Raw genomic sequence first — 19024 nt, 5'->3', positions numbered from 1 at the left:
TGAACGTTCCTCAGGCCCGTTGCCCTCCCAGTCCACCAGACATTGAAACCCCCATACCCTCCGACGAGACGACAACAGCCGCTTCACAGAGAAGACAGGGCCCCCATCCACAAACCGGGGGGGAGGAGGGGGACAGGGTTGATGATCTTTGTGATGGGGAAGGGCCCAACGAACCTGGGAGCGAGCTTCTTGGACTCCACCCGGAGTGGAATATGTTTGGTCGAGAGCCAAACTCGCTGACCCACTTTGTAGTTCGGGGCCGGTGTCCTCCGACGGTCAGAATTCGACACAAACCAGTTTCTGAGACCAGGATCGCGGCTCCTGAGAAGCGAGGCATCGGAGTCCAGTCTCCAGGTCCTGGTTCAGCCTCTCGGTTTGGCCGTTGGTTTCAGGGTGAAACCCAGATGACAGACTGACGGTAGCACCTATGAGATTGCAAAACTCCTTCCAAAATTGCGAAATGAATTGGGGACCCCTATCAGACACCACATTCTTGGGGAAACCATGGAACTTGAATACCTGATTAATCATCAACTCGGCAGTGTCTTGAGCTGAGGGGAGTTTCGGAAGTGCAATCAAGTGTGCCATCTTAGAGAACCTGTCAACAACTGTGAGAATGGTGGTATTACCTTTAGAGGCCGGTTATCCTGTCACAAAGTCTACGGAAATGTCTGACCAAGGACGTTGTGGTATTGGCAGGGGTCACAACTCCCCAGAAGGACGTTGACGAGAGGGCTTGTTAGCAGCACATACCTGGCAAGCATTGACGTAATCGATAACATCCCTCCTAACATTAGGCCACCAAAAGCACTGTTCAACCACTGATTGCGTTTTGGCAATGCCTGGGTGACATACAGTACGGTTCGTGTGAGCCCAGTGGATGACTCTTCCCCTTAAGGTCGGAACCACATAAAGCCTGTTTTCAGGGCAATCTTCAGGGCTAAGAGTGTCTTTCAGAGCCTCTTTAACCGCCGTTTCAACGTCCCAAACAAAAGCGGAAATGAAACATGACTTGGTCAATATAGTCTTAGGGTCGGACAAAGAATTCTCTTCGCAGAAAATACGTGACAAAGCATCTGGCTTACCATTTTTAGAACCAGGTCAGTAGGATAACATGAACTTAAATCTCGTGAAGAACAGAGCCCATCTAGCCTGCCTCGCATTTAATCTTTAAGCAGATTTAACATACTCAAGGTTCTTGTGATCTGTCCATGCTAAAAACGGAGTCTGTGCCCCCTCGAGCCAGTGCCTCCACTCCATCAAAGCCACCTTGACTGCCAGCAGTTCACGGTCACCAATGTCATAATTTCTCTCAGCTGGGGTCGGTTATTTGGAGAGAAAAGCACAAGGATGTAATTTATCATCCTTGAGATTTCTGGGAGAGTACTGCTCCTTTTCCGGCATCAGACGCATCGACTTCTACCACAAACTGCTGTTTGAGATCTGGCAAAGTAAGGATGGGAGCGGAGGTGAAGCTCGATTTAAGTTTCTGAAAAGCTGCCTGACAAAGCGGGCTCCATACAAAAGGTCTGTGTGGGGAGTTAAGATAATGCAAAGTAGAGGCTATAGAACTGAAATTTCTGATGAATTTTCTGTAGAAGTTTGGGAACCCTAAGAACCTTTGTACATCTTTGTGTGACGTGGGAGTCGGCCAATTAATAACGGCATCGACTTTGCAAGGGTCCATTTTGACTTCAACTTGAGCCAGGACGAAACCCAGAAAAGAAACGGACGCCTTGTGGAACTCACATTTCTCATCCTTGACATATAGTTGATTCTGCAGTAACCGCTGCAATACAGAGCGGACATGAATAATGTGAGTCTCCTCATCCGGGGAGAATATCAAAATGTCGTCCAAATAGACAAAAACATAAATATTCAACATGTCACGCAGGACATCATTGACAAGGTTTTGGAAAACAGCTGGAGCGTTAGTAAGTCCAAAAGGCATTACCAAATACTCATAATGTCCCGTTGGTGTGTTGAATGCTGTTTCCCATTAATCCCCCTCCCTTATCCTGACTAGATGATACGCATTTCTTAAGTCCAGTTTGGTGAAAATCTTGGCTCTCTCCAGGAACTCAAAGGCGGTGGAGATGAGAGGAAGAGGGTACCTGTTTTTTACAGTTATTTGGTTGAGACCCCGGTAATCGATACAGGGTCGCAGGGTCTTGTCCTTTTTGTCCACAAAGAAAAATCCTGCTCCCGCAGGGGATGAAGATGGGCGAATGATTCCGGCTGCCAGTGATTCTTCCACGTACTCCTTCATGGCCTTGTGTTCCGGCCCTGAAAGAGAGAACAATCTCCCTCGTGGGGGTGTGGTTCCAGGCAGCAAGTCAACAGCACACTCATAAGGTCTGTGGGGTGGAAGGGATTTGGCCTTGGACTTGGAAAAAACATCTTCAATATCCTGGTATCAGGTGGGCACTTGAGATAAATCAGGATCCCCAGATGGGGTCTGTGGATTGTCATTAGAAACATAGCCCTGAACATCACATGGCAGCTTGAAACAGTTCCGGGCGCAATTGCTGCCCCATGACATAACCTGCCCAGAGGACCAGTCAATGTGGGGGTTATGTAATTTCAACCATGGGTTCCCTAAAATAAGGTCATGATTCATGGCGTTAAAAACATGATGCGTTCCGAGTGAGAATCAGGAAATGTCAATGTGAGTGTTTGTATGCGGTGAGTGATCTTGCCCATAAAACTGCCGTCTGCATCATAGGTGTTGCGGTGGCGTTTTATTTGAAAGGTTCTAAGGTGCATACGTCTAACGAGGAGGGAGTTAAGTAAGTTTGCGGCAGAACCAGAGTCAATTAATACAGGTGGATGAATTTCTTGATCAGGAGAGCATAGTGTCACTTTAGGAAGAACCCGTGTAGGGTCTTCCTGAATGAAATTCAGACTCACCTCTCCCGTGCCCTTGCTACCGGCACCAGCAACTTTGACGTGACAGTTGCTCACGGAATGACCCAACTGACCGCAGTAGAAGCACCGCCCTTCCCTCAGCCAGCGTTGATGTTCCTCAGGGGAGAGAATTGTCCAGTTGCATGGGTTCATCCGTGGGGACGCTAGCCAGTGGGTTGAGACCGGAAACAGGGGATCTGCTTTGGTTTGGCTGGTCACCGAGGCTCGTCGTCCAAGTGCGCGGTGACGCAGCCCTCCGCCGATCTCCATCCAGCTCGCGATCCAAAAGCCTCGTCGATTTTTACGGCGAGAGCGATGAGAGTGTCCAAGTCGGTCGGCAGGTCTAGCGGGACTAAATGATCCTTGACGGCGTGGGATAGTCCTTGAAAAAAGGCATCGAGTAGCACCCGATTAATCCACTGACTCTCAGCTGCTAGAATGCGAAACTCAATCGCGTAATCTGACACCCTGCGCTTGCCTTGTTGTAAGGTGACAAGGGAGCGAGCTGCCTCACGATCAGGTGTGGAAAACTGAAAAATTTGCTCCATAGTCTTTACGAAAAAAAGTCCATCAATGATACGCGGTGGAATTGCGGCTCCATTCAGCAGTAGCCCATGCCTCCGCACGACCAGTCAGGTGGGAAATGACGAAAGCGATCTTTGCCCGCTCGGTGGGGAAGGCAGCTGCCTGCAGCTCAAAGTGGAGTTCGCACTGCGTGATGAACGGCTTAATGTTCCCAAAATCTCCAGAGAACCTCTCCGGTCGAGAGAGCTGTGGGCAGACAGCAGCGGAGGTGGCAGGTGGCTGCATGGTGACTGCTTCACATGGAAATGTTGGTACCGTGGCGGTATCGGGTGTTGTGCCAACTGGTTCCTTCTCTTGAATCATTTTCATACGAAGTTCAAACTGCGAGGCCACCTGTCTCATCATATTGTCCTGATGCCTTGACAGTCCCTCTAGATGAAGATGGAGGGCAGCAAGCTGCTCATCCTGCTTCGAGAGGCGTGGACCCTGCGCTTGAAGGGCTTTGCGCACCGGGTTTGAGTCTGCTGGGTCCATGTTATGGCCAGTTCGTTCTGTCATGAACGGAACAGAGGATAGGACCCAAAAATGGACGACTCCAAAACAAATGGACAGTTTAAAAAAAGAGAGGTTTAATATACGGGCATAGGTCGGTACACAGGCAGGCAATCCAAAAAAGGCAACAGTATCCAAAAACATGAGGCGAAAAGGCGAGGTCGATAATCGGAACTGGGTTTAATCTTACTGTGAGTCTGTGAGGTGGAAACAAGGAATGCTGGAACGCGACGACAAGGTACAACGAACTGGCGACGAGAGAGAATGAGACACAAGGTTAAATGCAAGGGGTAATTAGGGTGAACGAGGCACAGGTGGTGAAGATGCTCTCAGCAGCAGGTGTGTGTGAAACAGGGGGAAGACAAAAACCGAAACACACACCCATGACATAGTACAATGACACATTAGATTCAAGTGTTTTATGAGTCAGTAGTGCTACACCCTGTGAGGGAACGATAGGACAATATTGGACAGGACGGGGACAGGAGGGGAAGCATGCAGGACATGGGTCGTGGAACCGGCTGTACAACTGAAGTGTGGTGGGATAGAAACATCTATAGGACCAGAGTGTAAGTGAGGGGATAGCCAAGAAATTTGGATAGATATATGTTATTTGTAGCAATGAGTGAGTCGCCCTACACCCAGCAAATAAGTCCCAGGGGTGTGTGTCTGTTCGACTGATCGACTTTGAATCTCAATTAATGAGCCAGCACTTGGAATCTTTCACACCCATCATTGGAGCCCCATTGAAGCAGCCTAAATGCTCTATTAGCTGTGACGGACAGGATGAAGCCCCCTGTCAATGCTAGATTCCAACACACACCACGCCAATAACTTCCTCCCATCGCCTGAAACCAACTTCCACTGAGATGTGAAGGGCCCCTTCTTCACCCATGAAGAGTTTTAACTCCAAATCTGACGGATACGTGTGGGGTCATGGCTGCAAATAAGACACAAAAACAACATTATTCTCCAGAATAAGTCAGACCCCTATGGAGAGCAGGCATTTTTCATCCCTGTAAATACAAGGGAGAGAAAGTTGGTCAAATAAATGTTACATGCTACAACTTCATTGGGGATAAAAATCATTGTCTCCAGTTAGCTCTGTGAGACTAGTTCTTATACAGTAGGGGAGGGGCGACTCTCGAACGTACATGTGTGTCACTGGGCACCTTTTTAGCCACCGCCCAAAAATCAGGAAACATTTTTTCAAACAGTTCAACGGTATCACTCCACAATTCAATACAACACAATTATCAGTCTTTGCATGTTTTTAGCAATTATCTTCAAACATATACCTTATAATGTATTAAGAAACAAATCTATGATTTCACTTTACAGGGACTTTAACTTACGTGTCCAGCCTACATCCATCCATCCATTTTCTGTACCGCTGATCCTCACTCGGGTCACGGGCGTGCTGGAGCCTATCCTAGCTATCTTCGGGTGAGAGGTGGGGTACACCCTGAACTGGTCGCCAGCCAATCGCAGGGCACATATAAACAAACAACTATTCACACTCACATTCACACCTACGGGAAATTTAGAGTCTTCAATCATCATTTTATCATCTAAAAAAGGTGTTCATTTCATAATAAAGTCTGTAATTTGCTCAGAATCATTCTTAGACTCTTATCTACCATCCAACAATGTTGACTTTGAGTGAATGTGACTGTAATGTGATCCTGTTGAATTAAGACTGAGATGAGCATGCAATAGTCAAAATGAATTACCTTAAAATATTGCTTTGGTTTAAAACTATCCATCCATTTTCTGTACAGATTATCCTCCTGAGGGGTCGCGGGTGTGCTGGAGACTATCCCAGCTGACTTTGGCCGAGAGGCGGGGTACACCCTGAACTCGTCGCCAGCCGATCACTGGGCACATAGACAAACAACCATTCACACTCACATTCAGGCATATGGAACATTTAGAGTAGTCATTCTCTAAGTGTGGTATGAGTTAAACCGGTGGTACGTGGGCACCCTCTACTGGTATGTGAAATAATCACTGACCAAGTACAATTTAGTTGTATTTAACTTTCGAGTTCACTACATTTGAATAAAATCTTTAAAAACGTATTTAAAAAAAAAGAAAATTTTTGGTACAATTTGTACTTAACGTTTTTCTGCAATACATTTTAATTGAATGTTTCGTTAAGAAGTTATATTTTAGCACAGTAATCATGCTCAAACTGTATAATGCTACAGTGGTTTACAATATTAAATATGCTTTATAAAAATAAAACCTCATTTTTGATGACCACTCAGACCACTGAGACGCTACTATTTTAATATTTATCATTATAGTGGTAGGGGACTTGGTATTTTTTGAGGTGGTGTAAAAAGTTTAAGAAACACTGATTTAGAGTGTTTAATTAACCTACAATGCATGTTTTTGAAATGTGGGAGGAGTACCTGGAGAAAGCCCAAGCAAGCCAGGGGAGGACATGCAAACCCCACACAGGAAGGATGTAGCCTGGATTTGAACCCACAGCCTCTGAACTGTGAGGCGAATGTGCTCGGCACTCGTCCACCATGTCGCCCGCTTTAAAACTATTTTAGAAGGAAAATAAGATACGAAAAGAAGTTGATGGGCTTTGCACGAAGTGTGGTTGATTTACATGGTGTCACGCAGTCAGTCCACAACACGAGAACGGGGGCATAGCGAGGCTGTGCTTTGCAGATGCGTCTTTGTGAGAGCATCCATTTCACGGCGATGACAATTTCAAGCTAAGGAGGTGGTGCACATTTCTCGGGGGAACCTTGCCTTTTCTCTCCTCCGACCTCGGAAGTCAGTTTCCTCGAGCAGCCGACTGACTCGCTCCTTCTCGTCGTGTGCAGTCTCAGCAGACTCAGGGTGTTTCATAACAAGCCTGTTTACTTAGAGGAAGAGAACGGCTCCGACGCCAATTCTCCAATTCTAGCGGGCGTCTTGTTTGCCGAGTGGAATTTGCGGACCGCAGCGCTAAGACGCAAAAAAAAAAAAAAAGGAATCAACGGACGTTTCAAGTTATCCTGGAAGTTGCGCAGTTGAGAGGAAAACATGGAAATTTGTGGCTGTTTGACGGTGACTGGGAAATGCTTCGTCGTCCTCGGACTTAAATTGTTATTCCTTGTAACGCTAGGAGTTCCGGTTAGAAGCGGCGATTCTGTATTAAAGGACGTGATTACCGTGCGACAAGGGGACAGCGCCGTGTTAAAGTAAGTCTGTGACCCGATGCTGTTTTCACATTGCTCGATATGATCGCGCGCATCGTGGATGGCCGCTGTCATGTGCTGTCGCACCATGCGTTCGTTAGCTTGACAGCTCATCCTTTGGAGTTATTAACGCTATTCATAACGTACACAAATGCAATATGCGTGTTTATGCACGATGGCCCTGCGTGCATCATTGGAAAGTTATGGCACAAAGGACAGAACAAGGTGTTCATGCCTCCGTTGTTCATTGCCCTTGAATGTTATTGATCGGTTGGTTAATGTCTTGGTGAGGATTCAAGGAGCTGAGATACTCAAACCAGCATCGGTACCGGGTGGTCTTCATATCGATTTGTGTTTGTCAGACAAATGCATACTTTGATTTAAAAGGGGTGTTTGATTAGTCAAGGCAGCAGTTTTTGAAAACATTTAAAAAATGAACGGAGTCTGTTGTTCATCTATATTTTAACACGGTATAAAGGTTTCGTCGTGACTTTCCATGGGCTGTTGGACAAATTCATATTGTACATGAAACATATGATTATATATGTCATTTTCATATAATTGGATTAATAACGGTAAAGACACTTGTGGAAAAGGACATTTTATTTCACTATATATATATTTTTAATGCCGCCTTGGTTTAATATTGGTAAATGTCTCCCATGCTTAAACAGCCACGCTTAAAGTCCAATTTCCAAAAATGTATTGATGATTTAAAATTTTAGGCATTCATAGTAAGGCAATCCTTATTGACAGAGCGAATGGTGGTGGCCCACTGAAATACACTTCTTGCATAACTTTTACAAGTGCACAAATGGTCCTAACTACTCATTAAACCAATTACACTCGTCTTTATACAATTGTAATAACGGTAAAGACAAGCACTAGTTCTGACTCTTTCACAAATTAATACGTATACACTCATATCTAAAAAATAACCGCATTTATTTTGTTGTCTGCTATTGTGTGAATACAAAATGCCTCCCTCATCCTGGCACTTCAGCTCACAGATCCCTCTGGTGTCTTGTAACAAAATAATGAGGCTCTCTCCAGTGGCTTGAACGATAAAGACAGCTTGAGTGACAAAGAAGGACCGTTCGTAAAAGAACCAAATAAATAAATTTGTTTTAGTTTTCATGGAAAAGGCAAATTAAGCAATTGAAAAAGAATCCTATATATCAAAAAATCACATTAGCATCTTAAAAAAATCATTTTGGACAAATAATGGTAGAGATATTTTGCCATTAAAACTTTGAAAAATATTACTTTAGAATAATTTTTTTCTTAGAAACAATTATGACGTGTTGATGGATACCTGCCAATAATTCAAACAGTCATGAGTAAAATTAATTTTCCAAAGGGAATTCAGGTGGCGGCTGAACTGGTTAGCACATCTGCCTCACAGTTCTGAGGACATGGGTTCAAATCCGGCCTCGCCTGTGTGTACTTTACATGTTCTCCCTGTACCTGCTTGGGTTTTCTCCAAGTACTCCAGTTTCCTCCCACATCCCAAAAATATGCATCGTAGGTTAATTGAAGACTCTAAATTGCCCATAGGTGTGAATGTGAGTGTGAATGGTTGTTTGTCTGTATGTGCCCTGGCGACCAGTTCAGGGTGTACCCCGCCTCTCGCCCGAAGATAGCTGGGATAGGCTCCAGCACGTCCGCAACCTAAGTGAGGATAAGCTGTACGGAAAATGGATGTTCAGTGGGCCATGTCTTTACGACTATTAATCAAATTATAAGACAATGACCCACATGTTTACAATATCTTTTGTTCAATCACAACAGTCTCTTTTTTGGCTTTGTGTCTATCTAGCATGTGATGCCTTTTCACATTTTTATTTGACTGTCCAGATAGACTGATTTTACAGTATACTGTATGCAATCAATAAACCTGTTATTGCGTTGCTGTTATGTAGTGTTCTGTTGAAAGCATCAGCCATACCTACAGTGGACATAAAAAGTCTACATAGCCCTGTCCAAATGTTTGTGATATAAAAAACCAAGACCAAGATAAAGCTTTTCAAAACTTTTTCCACCACTGATGTTATCTATAAACTGGACAGCTCAATTGGAAAAACTAAATATTTGAGAGCAAAAGTAGAAATTACAATGTTTTTTGTTTGTTTTTTGTTTTGCTTTCTACCAGAAGCCAGAAGGTTTTGTTCTAACATTGACTTCTATTTTAAACTGTTCACAATTTCCTCTAATGACTAATGCCCCAGCCTGGAAGGCTGAAGAAAAACAGCCCACAAGCATGATGCTGTCACCACCTTGCTTTATGTATGTATAGTGTTGTTTTGGTGATGAGCAGTGTTTTGTTTGCCCCAAACATACCTTTTTGGAATTATGTCCAAACGGTTCAACCTTGATTTCATCAGACCATAAAAAAAATGTTCCACACATATGGTCTGATGAACTAAAGGTTCCAAATACCAGTCAGTGTTATCACAAAACGTTGTAGCTTCCTTAGAAAGCAAAATAATGTCAGGAAAAGCCTACTAGAACAGCCGAACTTCATTTGTGGTTAATCCAAGGTACTTTAAATTATGTCAGTTGTGTGCTGACTCCTATTTAACATGTGTTTGAATGTGATTGGCTAGTTCTGAACACTGGGACATCCCCAGTTATACAAGGGTGTGGACACTTGTGTCTCAGTTGTTTGTTTTTATTTGCCCTCTCAAAAATATTACATTTTTTCCCCATTGTGTTATATAGGTTATAGGACACATTAATGGTGGAAAAAGCTTTGAAAGTATTTATCTCGGTCTCATTTTCTTACACCACAAAAATCTGACATGTGGGTGGGTAGAATTTTATATCCACTGTATATGGATATATATGTATATACAAACATTTTCTCACACACGCATACACACGGCAGCAGCTGTTTTCACTCATAGTTCAAGTTCACACAGTCATTCGGTCAATTTATTTTTTGTTACACAGCGTTCATGGAGTCTGTGGTGGGTGCTGCATTATATCTGTGACGACGAAGATGCAACATTTTTATTTCTTTTTTTTATCTGTGCAATGTGATGCAAGTTCCTCCTATATGTCCATGCAGTATCTATTCAAAGGTGACCATTTAAATATGATTTTGAATGTAAAGAGAGAAAATTACTCGGGCATTGACCTTTTTCCTCCTGGTTACTTTTTGATCCTTATTTATCATTACATCTCTTTGTGAATTTCAAATGTGATTCATAAACGTGAATATATTTACATAATGTAATGTTTCAAATGTGATTCATAAATTCAAATACACATTAAATTATTAAACCATATATTATTGGTAAACGCATGATAGTATCCACTAACTCAACTCAGCTCAACAGCAACACGTCTGGGTTTTAAGATGCCTTCAAGCCATACAAATGCAGACTGTAAAGTATAGATACTGTATGTTGTGTTTTACAACAGTATTTAACTATATTTATAATTGATTTTAAAAACTCTTTGAAATAGCGCAGCTTGCACTCATTGTCGTCAAAATGTGCACAAACGATGAACGTTGCACGCCGGTTATCCATCCATCCATTTTCTTTACCGCTCATCCTCACTAGGGTTGCGGGGGTGCTGGCGCCTGTTCCAGCTGCCCTTGGGCGTGAGGGTATACCCTGAACTGGTCGCCAGCCAATCACAGGGCACATACAAACAAACAACCATTCCCACTCACATTCACATTCATAAAACACCGTGATATCGCCAAGGACAAACAGAGCTAATCTGTTTTCCATATTTAAATTAAGAATAACCGCGATCCAATCAGAGAAAAGCTTATATACATGTTGAATATTAATGAGAAATCCGGCCGTCTGAAAAAAGTAAGGTGTAAAAGAATAGCTTGAAAAAGGGCATCCTTGGCATTTCCAACTTAACCTGATAAAAGGACATCAAAGATTATACAAATATATTTAAAAAATATGATGGCTGGGGACCTTTAAAATAATCTGTTCACGCATCTTCAGATGAAGCTGGTGTCTTAAGACAAGGTAAAGGGAATTTGAACAGTTCGAAATAGCAGTTAGTTAGAGGGCATGCACACTTGTGCACTTGGCACCAGGACACCCTAGTTGTTTATTTTTACTTCCCCTCTCTAAAAATATATTTTCTTCAATCGAGTTGTACAGGTTATAGGTCACAATAATGGTGGACAAAGGTTTGAAATTATTCATCTCAGTATCATTTTTTTTTTCCATATCATAAAAACCTGGCAACATGGCAAATAGGTCCTAGGTGAGGGACCAGACAAAGCACAGCTTCAAAAACTTCTATGAAGATGAAAAATTCAGGAAGACGTTTTCCCTTCCCTGCACCCATGGTGCACGGCCCGAAAGGGTAACGTGCGTCCCCCTTCCCATGGGCTCACCACCTGTGGGAGGGGCCATAGGGGTCGGGTGCAGTGTGATCTGGGTGGTGGCCGAAAGCGGGGATCTTGGCGATCCAATGCCCGGCTGCAGAAGCTGGCTCTTGGGACGTTGAATGTCACCTCTCTGGCAGGGAAGTTGGTGTGCGAGGTCGAGAAGTTCTGACTAGATATAGTCGGGCTCGCCTCCACACACAGTTTGGGCTGGTACCGGTTCTCTTGAGAGGGGTTGGAGTCTCTTGCACTCTGGACGTGCCCACGGTGAGAGGCGCTGCGCAGGTGTGGGTATACTTATTGCCCCCCGGCTTGGCGCCTGTACATTGGGGTTCACCCCGGTGGACGAGAGTGTAGCCTCACTCTGCCTTCGGGTGGGGTGGGGGTGGGGGGCTCCTGACTGTTGGTTGTGCCTATGCACCAAACAGCAGTTCAGAGTACCCACCCTTTTTGGAGTCCTTAGAGGGGCTGCTGGAGAGTGCTCCTGCTGGGGACTCCATCGTTCTGCTGGGGGACTTCAATGCTCACGTGGGCAATGACAGTGAGACCTAGAAGGGCGTCATTGGGAGGAACGCCCCCCCCCCCCCCCCCCCGATCAGAACCCAAGCGGTGTTATGTTATTGGACTTCTGTGCTCGTCATGGATTGTCCATAACGAACACCATGTTCAAACATAATGGTGTCCACACGTGCACTTGGCACCAGGACACCCTAGGTCGCAGTTCGATGATCGACTTTGTGGTCGTGTCAGCGGACTTGCGGCCGCATGTTTTGGACACTCGGGTGAAGAGAGGGGCGGAGGTGTCAACTGAACACCACCTGGTGGTGAGTTGGCTCCGATGGTGGGGGAAGATGCCGGTCCGACCTGGCAGGCCCAAATGTATTGTGAGGGTCTGCTGGGAACGTCTGGCAGAATCCCCTGTCACAGAAAGAGTTTTACTCCGTATTAATTTAATAATCATCAGGGTTTATTTCCAATTTTACATTAAAAAGTGCAGGAAAGTTAATACTGTATGTTTTGCTCATAATGTGGTAGAATCTGTAAACAGTATTCCCATTCAGGTAATAATGAAATGAAAGTCCAATTAGCTTTATGTTTCTCTCCTCATGAAATATGGTATGTTACAGTTTCACCATTTTTACACTAATTCGTTATAGTATACGTCTGACTGAGTGCTATTAAACACTCAAGTTGTCTCGCGATGCTAGGCTTTAGGCTTGGAGAGAAGAAAAGTTTATGGATAAAAATCATTGCATGTGTTGACACAGATGAGTAGTAGTTTTGTTGTCTTATTATGCACTGTTCAATTAGTGAAAAGTGGCCATCAAAAGGGGAATTAAAAGGGATTGTGGATTACAATGAAAAAAGACCACTTCTTGTAGACATTGATCAGTCCTTGTGTTGCCAGACAAAACTCTAGCAGATTCATGCTCTTCCTTTCTTTCCCTAACCTATGCACCCAGCAATGGAGAAGTCATCGCATAACTTCTGGATTTGCCATGACCCTGACTTGAATCTTAAACTGTGAGCTGTGGAGAGTGAATTAGAAAGCTGACAATACAGTTACCCAGGCTTTTCTGGGCTGCTTGGCAATATGCTCAGTTCACTGCCCTGGAGGAAGATGAACTGCAGCTTGTCATTGAGCTAGTCAGTATCCATTGTTTTACTGTATCGACCTGCGCTTTTAGCCTCTTGCTAAGTAAGAAAGGTTCAGATGTGTTAGTACCTAACCTAAATAAGTATTTTTTTTAATTCACAGTAAACTAAATACCTCCCCTTTTTAAAATTGTACATCTCGTGTTTTTTCTCACCAAAACAAGTGCCATTATTTTTTTCTTTCAGTTACATTCAATCTCTTTTTCCCTCTTTCTCTCTCTCTCTCTCTCTGTCCCTTCTTGTATATTTACATAATGTAACATTGCTTCACACATTTTTGTTGGGGAATTATCAAACGTTGTGAAATGGTTTTAAATCGTAGTCCATAAACTTTGACAGACTCCATTCCTCAAGTCTCTGATAACCATACAGTACACCTTTACGAAAGTGACATCAACCAATATGAATGACGACTCGAGCTAGTGCTTCATAACACCCAGTCCGACCACTAATGACAGCTGTTGAGTTGTTTACTCAGCTGTTGTCAGTTCAGATGATGGTTCAAAGAGAAAATTAGAAACCACTTAATTAGATTTGCTGTCTGTTTCTCAATGTATTGTTTTGCTAAACCTCTGCGAACAGCAAAAAAACAATGAAGTCTTTTGTAGTTTAACACACACTGGAGGCCAGTTTTGGAATAATTCAATCCACTTTATGCGGAACGTCACGTGACCAAACCGGGAAAACAGTTTAGCTGACTATCTGTGTATGTTGCGATAATGAGCATATTGTAACTACGGGTTGATGACATGATGGCTTGAAGCCAAACTTGGTAAAATTTAGACTTTACACCAATCTGGTCAGGCTGATTGGTATCGGCCGATAATTAGCATTTTATGCTGATCGGCTGATCAGCTTTAATGTCATAATTCGCTGATCCGATCGCAAAAGACATTTACTCCATGTCACGTAATACATAATCCTATACAAATGAAATACCACATGGGATAATTTACCAGCAATCAATCAAATACAGGAATTGTCTATTAAAAACACACGAGTGGACCACTTTTATTCTCTTGACATACAGCGGTTCCATTTTTTTTGTCACCATTTTTCTCATTAAATATATTTCCAAAGTTTCTATTGACATGGAAATTTCACGAGATGGGAACTACCCAAGTAATCCATACATACAAAGAAAGTAGAACAAATAAGATCAGAAATTTAGTTGTGTGTAATAATGGGAAATGACACATGGAAAAAGTATTGAACATGCCAACTGGTATTTATTTAATACTTTGTACAAAAGCCTTTGCGTGTGCATGCATGGATGTTCATGACAATAAAGGTGATTCTTCTTCATCTTCTTCTTTTTCTTTGTTTGCAATGACAGGTTGAAGATGCCTCTTGTATGGAGAAAACTAGTTGCATGCATTGCTCTGGTGTGATTTCGCCCCATTTTCCCCGCAACAGTCTTCAAATCTTGAAGGTTCCATGGGCTTCTACTATGGATCTTGAGTTTCATTTCTTTCCATAGATTTTCGATTGATTCAAGTCAGGTGATTGGCTGGGATTTTTTTGACCAATTGAGAGTTTCCTTTGCCCATTCATCCTTCCTTCAATAATGTGAAGTTTACCAGTAACATTTGCTGAAAAGCAGCCCCACACCATCATGTTCCCACCTCCGCACTTCACTGTTGGTATGGTGTTTTTAGGGTGACGTGCAGTGCCTTTTGTCCTCGAAACATTGTGTGCATTATAGCATCCAAAGAGTTAAATTTTGCTTTCATCCGACCAGACTATATTCTCCCAGTATTTAACTTGCTTGTCCAAATGTTGTTCAGCAAACTTTAAACGAGCTTTGACATGTTTTCTTTTCAGCAATGGGGTCTTGCGTGGTGAGCGTGCTTACAGGCCATGTACCTGCTTATTCCAGGTCTTTTTGAAGCTGTCCACAGGTGGTCCTCTGCTCTTGGACAACTCTTCTGATTATTCTTTGCACTCTGTCAGAAATGTTGTGTGGAGCACCTGATTGGGGCATATTTATGATGATATGATTGGCTTTCCACTTACGTATTATGGCCCCAACCGTGCTCACTGCAACGTTCAGAAGCTTATATACGCGCCTATAACCAATGCCATCGTTATGTTTTGCAACAATTAGTTTGCGATGGTCTTGAGACATCTCTCTGCTATTACCTATCATGAGATGTGTCTTGATTCACACCTTGCCAATGCGACCTTTTTGTAGGTCATCAATTAGGACTGAACCCGGTGATATTCATTGGCACTGACAAGGGGCTGGATTACTGTTTGATTATTGATAGATTTTAGCTGTTGACTTGGCTTTCACGGCACGGTAGACGACTGGTTAGCACATCTGCCTCACAGTTCTGTGGACCGGGGTTCAAATCCCGGCCCCACCTGTGTGGTGTTTACATGTCCCCCCCCCCCGCCCCCCGTGTCTGTGTGGGTTTTCTCCGGGCACGACGTACGACTGGTGTCAGAGTTTGGTCCGCATATCCGGCAGTAAGTCGGACTCGTTTCCAGTGAGGGTTGGACTCCACCAAGGCTGCCCTTTGTCACCGATTCTGTTCATAACTTTTCTGGACAGAATTTCAAGGGGCAGCTGAGGCGTAGAGCGTGTCCGGTTTGGTGGCCTCAGTATTGCATCTCTGCTTTTTGCAGATGATGTGTATCTGTTGGCTTCATCAAGCCGTGATCTCAAACTCTCACTGGAGCAGTTCGCAGCTGAGTGTGAAGCGGCTGGGATGTGAATCAGCACCTCCAAATCTGAGACCATGGTCCTCAGTCAGAAAAGGGTGGCGTGCCATCTCCAGGTTGGGGATGAGATCCTGCCCCAGGTGGAGGGGTTCAAGTATCTTGCGGTCTTGTTCACGAGTGAGGGAAGAATGGAATGGGAGATCGACAGGCGGATCGGTGCAGCGTCTGCAGTGATGCTGACTTTGTATCGGTCCGTTGTGGTAAAGAAGGAGCTAACCCGAAAGGCGAAGCTCTCAATTTACCGGTCGATCTATGTTCCTACCCTCACCTATGGTCACGAGCTGTGGGTCGTGACCAAAAGAACAAGATCCTAGATACAAGCGGCCGAAACTAGTTTCCTCTGCAGGTTGTCCGGGCTCTCCCTTAGAGATAGCGTGAGAAGCTCGGTCATCCGGGGGGATCTAAGAGTAGAGCCGCTGCTCCTCGAGAGGAGCCAGATGAGGTGGCTGGGTCATCTGATTCGGATGCCTCCTGGGTGCCTCCCTTGTGAGGTGTTCTAGGCACGTCCAACCGGGAGGAGACCCCGGGGACGACCCAGGACACGCTGGAGAGACTACGTCTTTCGGCTGGCCTGGGAACACCTCGGGATCCCCCTGGAAGAGCTGGATGAAGTGGCTAGGGAGAGGGAAGTCTGGGCGTCCCTGCTAAGGCTACTGCTCCCGCGACCCGACCTCAGATGAAAGTAGAAAATTATAGAAAATGGATGGATGGATGGATTATGTATTATATTCAGAAAGTCAAGGGCAACACAAGTCAGTATCATTCTCTAAAGAGTGACCCTGCCAACAAACCTTCGGCTCAGCTTAAATAGTATAATTATTTTTTTTTATATACCAACAGAGATCGTTGGCAAAAGCTTGGTGAAAGTTGACCACTTGAGCAGGTCTTTAATGAGTCTTATGATTGTAGTTTCTATTAAATAATATGTGCTCACCTACCATTAGTCCTTCGAGTCCAACTGGCTTTTAGTTAGCAGTGTTTTGATCACCATGGCAGATGTCATAAGTATCAGATTTAATTAGGATGGAAGCAAATTCAACAGTCACATGTGTCAATGGGAAAGGGTGGTAGCATTAGCTTTGCTAAATATCATATGAAAAAATAAACCATATAAATCCATGTACAAATTATATCTGTATTAATTAATTTATATAGCATTACTGAACAACACAGCTGGCATGTAAACTGAAAAAATCTGTATAACTTTAAAATTTGCACAATAGTTATTTCTATTTTCAGATGTTTTGCTGGTAATATAGACTTAATTAGTGCAAGGTTAGACATGCTGGTTCACTGTGGGAATTCACAGTACAATGCACATACTGTACGGGACTTCATAGTACTGTATTAGCTACGAAGTCAGCTACTTATCTTTACAAAATGATGTAATGATGACGGAATACAATCAAAGTAATTGCTCAGTCTTACTGGTTAAAGGTAATCTACGACACTTGATTTAAACTGTAAAATGATTGGTACATCTCCCAACTGCACATGAATGAGACATCCTGAGAAATCGCGCCACTTACCACATTCAATATGGCAGCGCCCTTGATGTATGATTGTGTGTGTGTGTGTGTGTGTGTTGGGGGGGGGGGGGTGTGTCTTGGTGTATTTTATTGCTATGGTGTGGACAGTGAGCTTCCTGTTTTAAGCTCCTCTGGTTTTGGTCTTCCACAACTGTTATGCCACTATTACGTCTCTGACGCCGGTTTGGACGCTGTAAAATTCCCAGGTCAGGTTTAAAAACCCCATCCTGCAATAACTGGTCTACAAACTGGACCAGCTGGGGCTCAACACTTTGATGTGCAACTGGCTGCTGGACTTTCTGACAGGGAGACCGCAGGTCAGCAGCAGCATGTCCAGCACCATCACTCTGAACACGGGAGCCCCTCAAGGTTGTGTGTTGAGGCCCCTCCTCTCTTCCCTCCCTGCAGAACATTTACAGCACCGGCCTCACCCGCAAAGCCCTCCGCATAGTGGGAGATGCCACCCATCTATCACAGAGCCTCTTCAGTCTGCTGCCATCAGGCAGGAGACTGCAGAGTCTGCGGGTCAAGACTAGCCGACTCAAAGACAGTTTTATTTATCAGGCTGTCAGGAATTTGAACTCTCTGCCCGCTCTGCCCCCTCTATCTTTTCTGTCCTCTGCCCACCTGAACTCTCAACGCCCCGCAAACATGTAGATGCACACACACACACACACACACACACACATACACACACACACACACACACGCACACCAGACTTAGGGTCGCACTAGCTACTTTAGCAGCATTGGGGTTTTGTCATCTAATTTATAAATGTATTATTTGCCTTGGTTCTCTGACCTTAACTATGTTGCACATATGATATTTGCACCCTCAATTAATACTTTTTATACTGTATATACTATAGTTTATTTAGCTTTTATATTGATGTTATTATTTGTCCTTTGTAGCACCGAGGGCCCTTGATTACTGTAATTTCTAGCCTCTGTATGTGTTACGCATATTGAAGAATTGACAATAAAAGTACCTTGTAACCTTGTAACCAGACATGTGACATAAGTAGAACAATACCGAGTTAGGTTTATGACACAGCACACTTGCAGCGAGACGTAACAAGCGCTAATGTCCGTACCCTACTGTAGCAGCTGTGGAAGAGCTTAGAAAAAAAAGAAAATGAGTGCTCCCTCAGAAGACATGATGGGAGACACAGGCCAAGCCTCAACGGATGACATCGTTGACAAGAAAGGCCCAAAAAGTTTGGCAGTTTGGAATTATTTTGGTTTTGTACTGTCAGACAAGAAACAGAGTAGCGGCCATTGCAGATTATGTATAAAGACAGACAATACAACTAAGCTTTTTTTACGATCATTTTTACGATCTGAAGCTGACCGGAGAAAGGGTTCACTCCTGAAAATAACAAACAAATTATATTGCAAAAGACAAGCCACCAGTAAGCACAGTTTAATACAAGGGATGATGAAAGTAAGACCCTCATTACCAATTCCCTGGTTGTAAATTGGAAAACTGGAAAGCTTTTGCATGGTCTGATTATAAGTATGTTTATAAGTTTATAAATTGTATTTGTCTGATACAGTTGTAT

The 19024-nt window shown here is 43.8% G+C and overlaps 1 protein-coding gene across 1 annotated transcript in view; it reads left to right on the top strand.

Moving 5' to 3' along the window:
* The first annotated feature begins 6594 nt into the window (after positions 1 to 6594).
* Positions 6595 to 19024, top strand: part of opcml (opioid binding protein/cell adhesion molecule-like) — a 263748-nt gene continuing 251318 nt past the window's right edge. Inside the window, exon 1 of the mRNA XM_061703111.1 lies at positions 6595 to 7187. Within this exon, the coding sequence (XP_061559095.1) occupies positions 7030 to 7187 (158 nt within the window). The 5' untranslated portion in view covers positions 6595 to 7029. The remainder of the gene's footprint in view (positions 7188 to 19024) is intronic.

The sequence above is a fragment of the Phycodurus eques genome, chromosome 17 (assembly GCF_024500275.1).
Source record: "Phycodurus eques isolate BA_2022a chromosome 17, UOR_Pequ_1.1, whole genome shotgun sequence".
In the NCBI taxonomy this organism is placed as follows: Eukaryota; Metazoa; Chordata; class Actinopteri; order Syngnathiformes; family Syngnathidae; genus Phycodurus; species Phycodurus eques.
The sequence above is the reverse complement of the archived record's forward strand: the minus strand, read 5'-3'. Positions and strand labels throughout refer to the sequence as shown.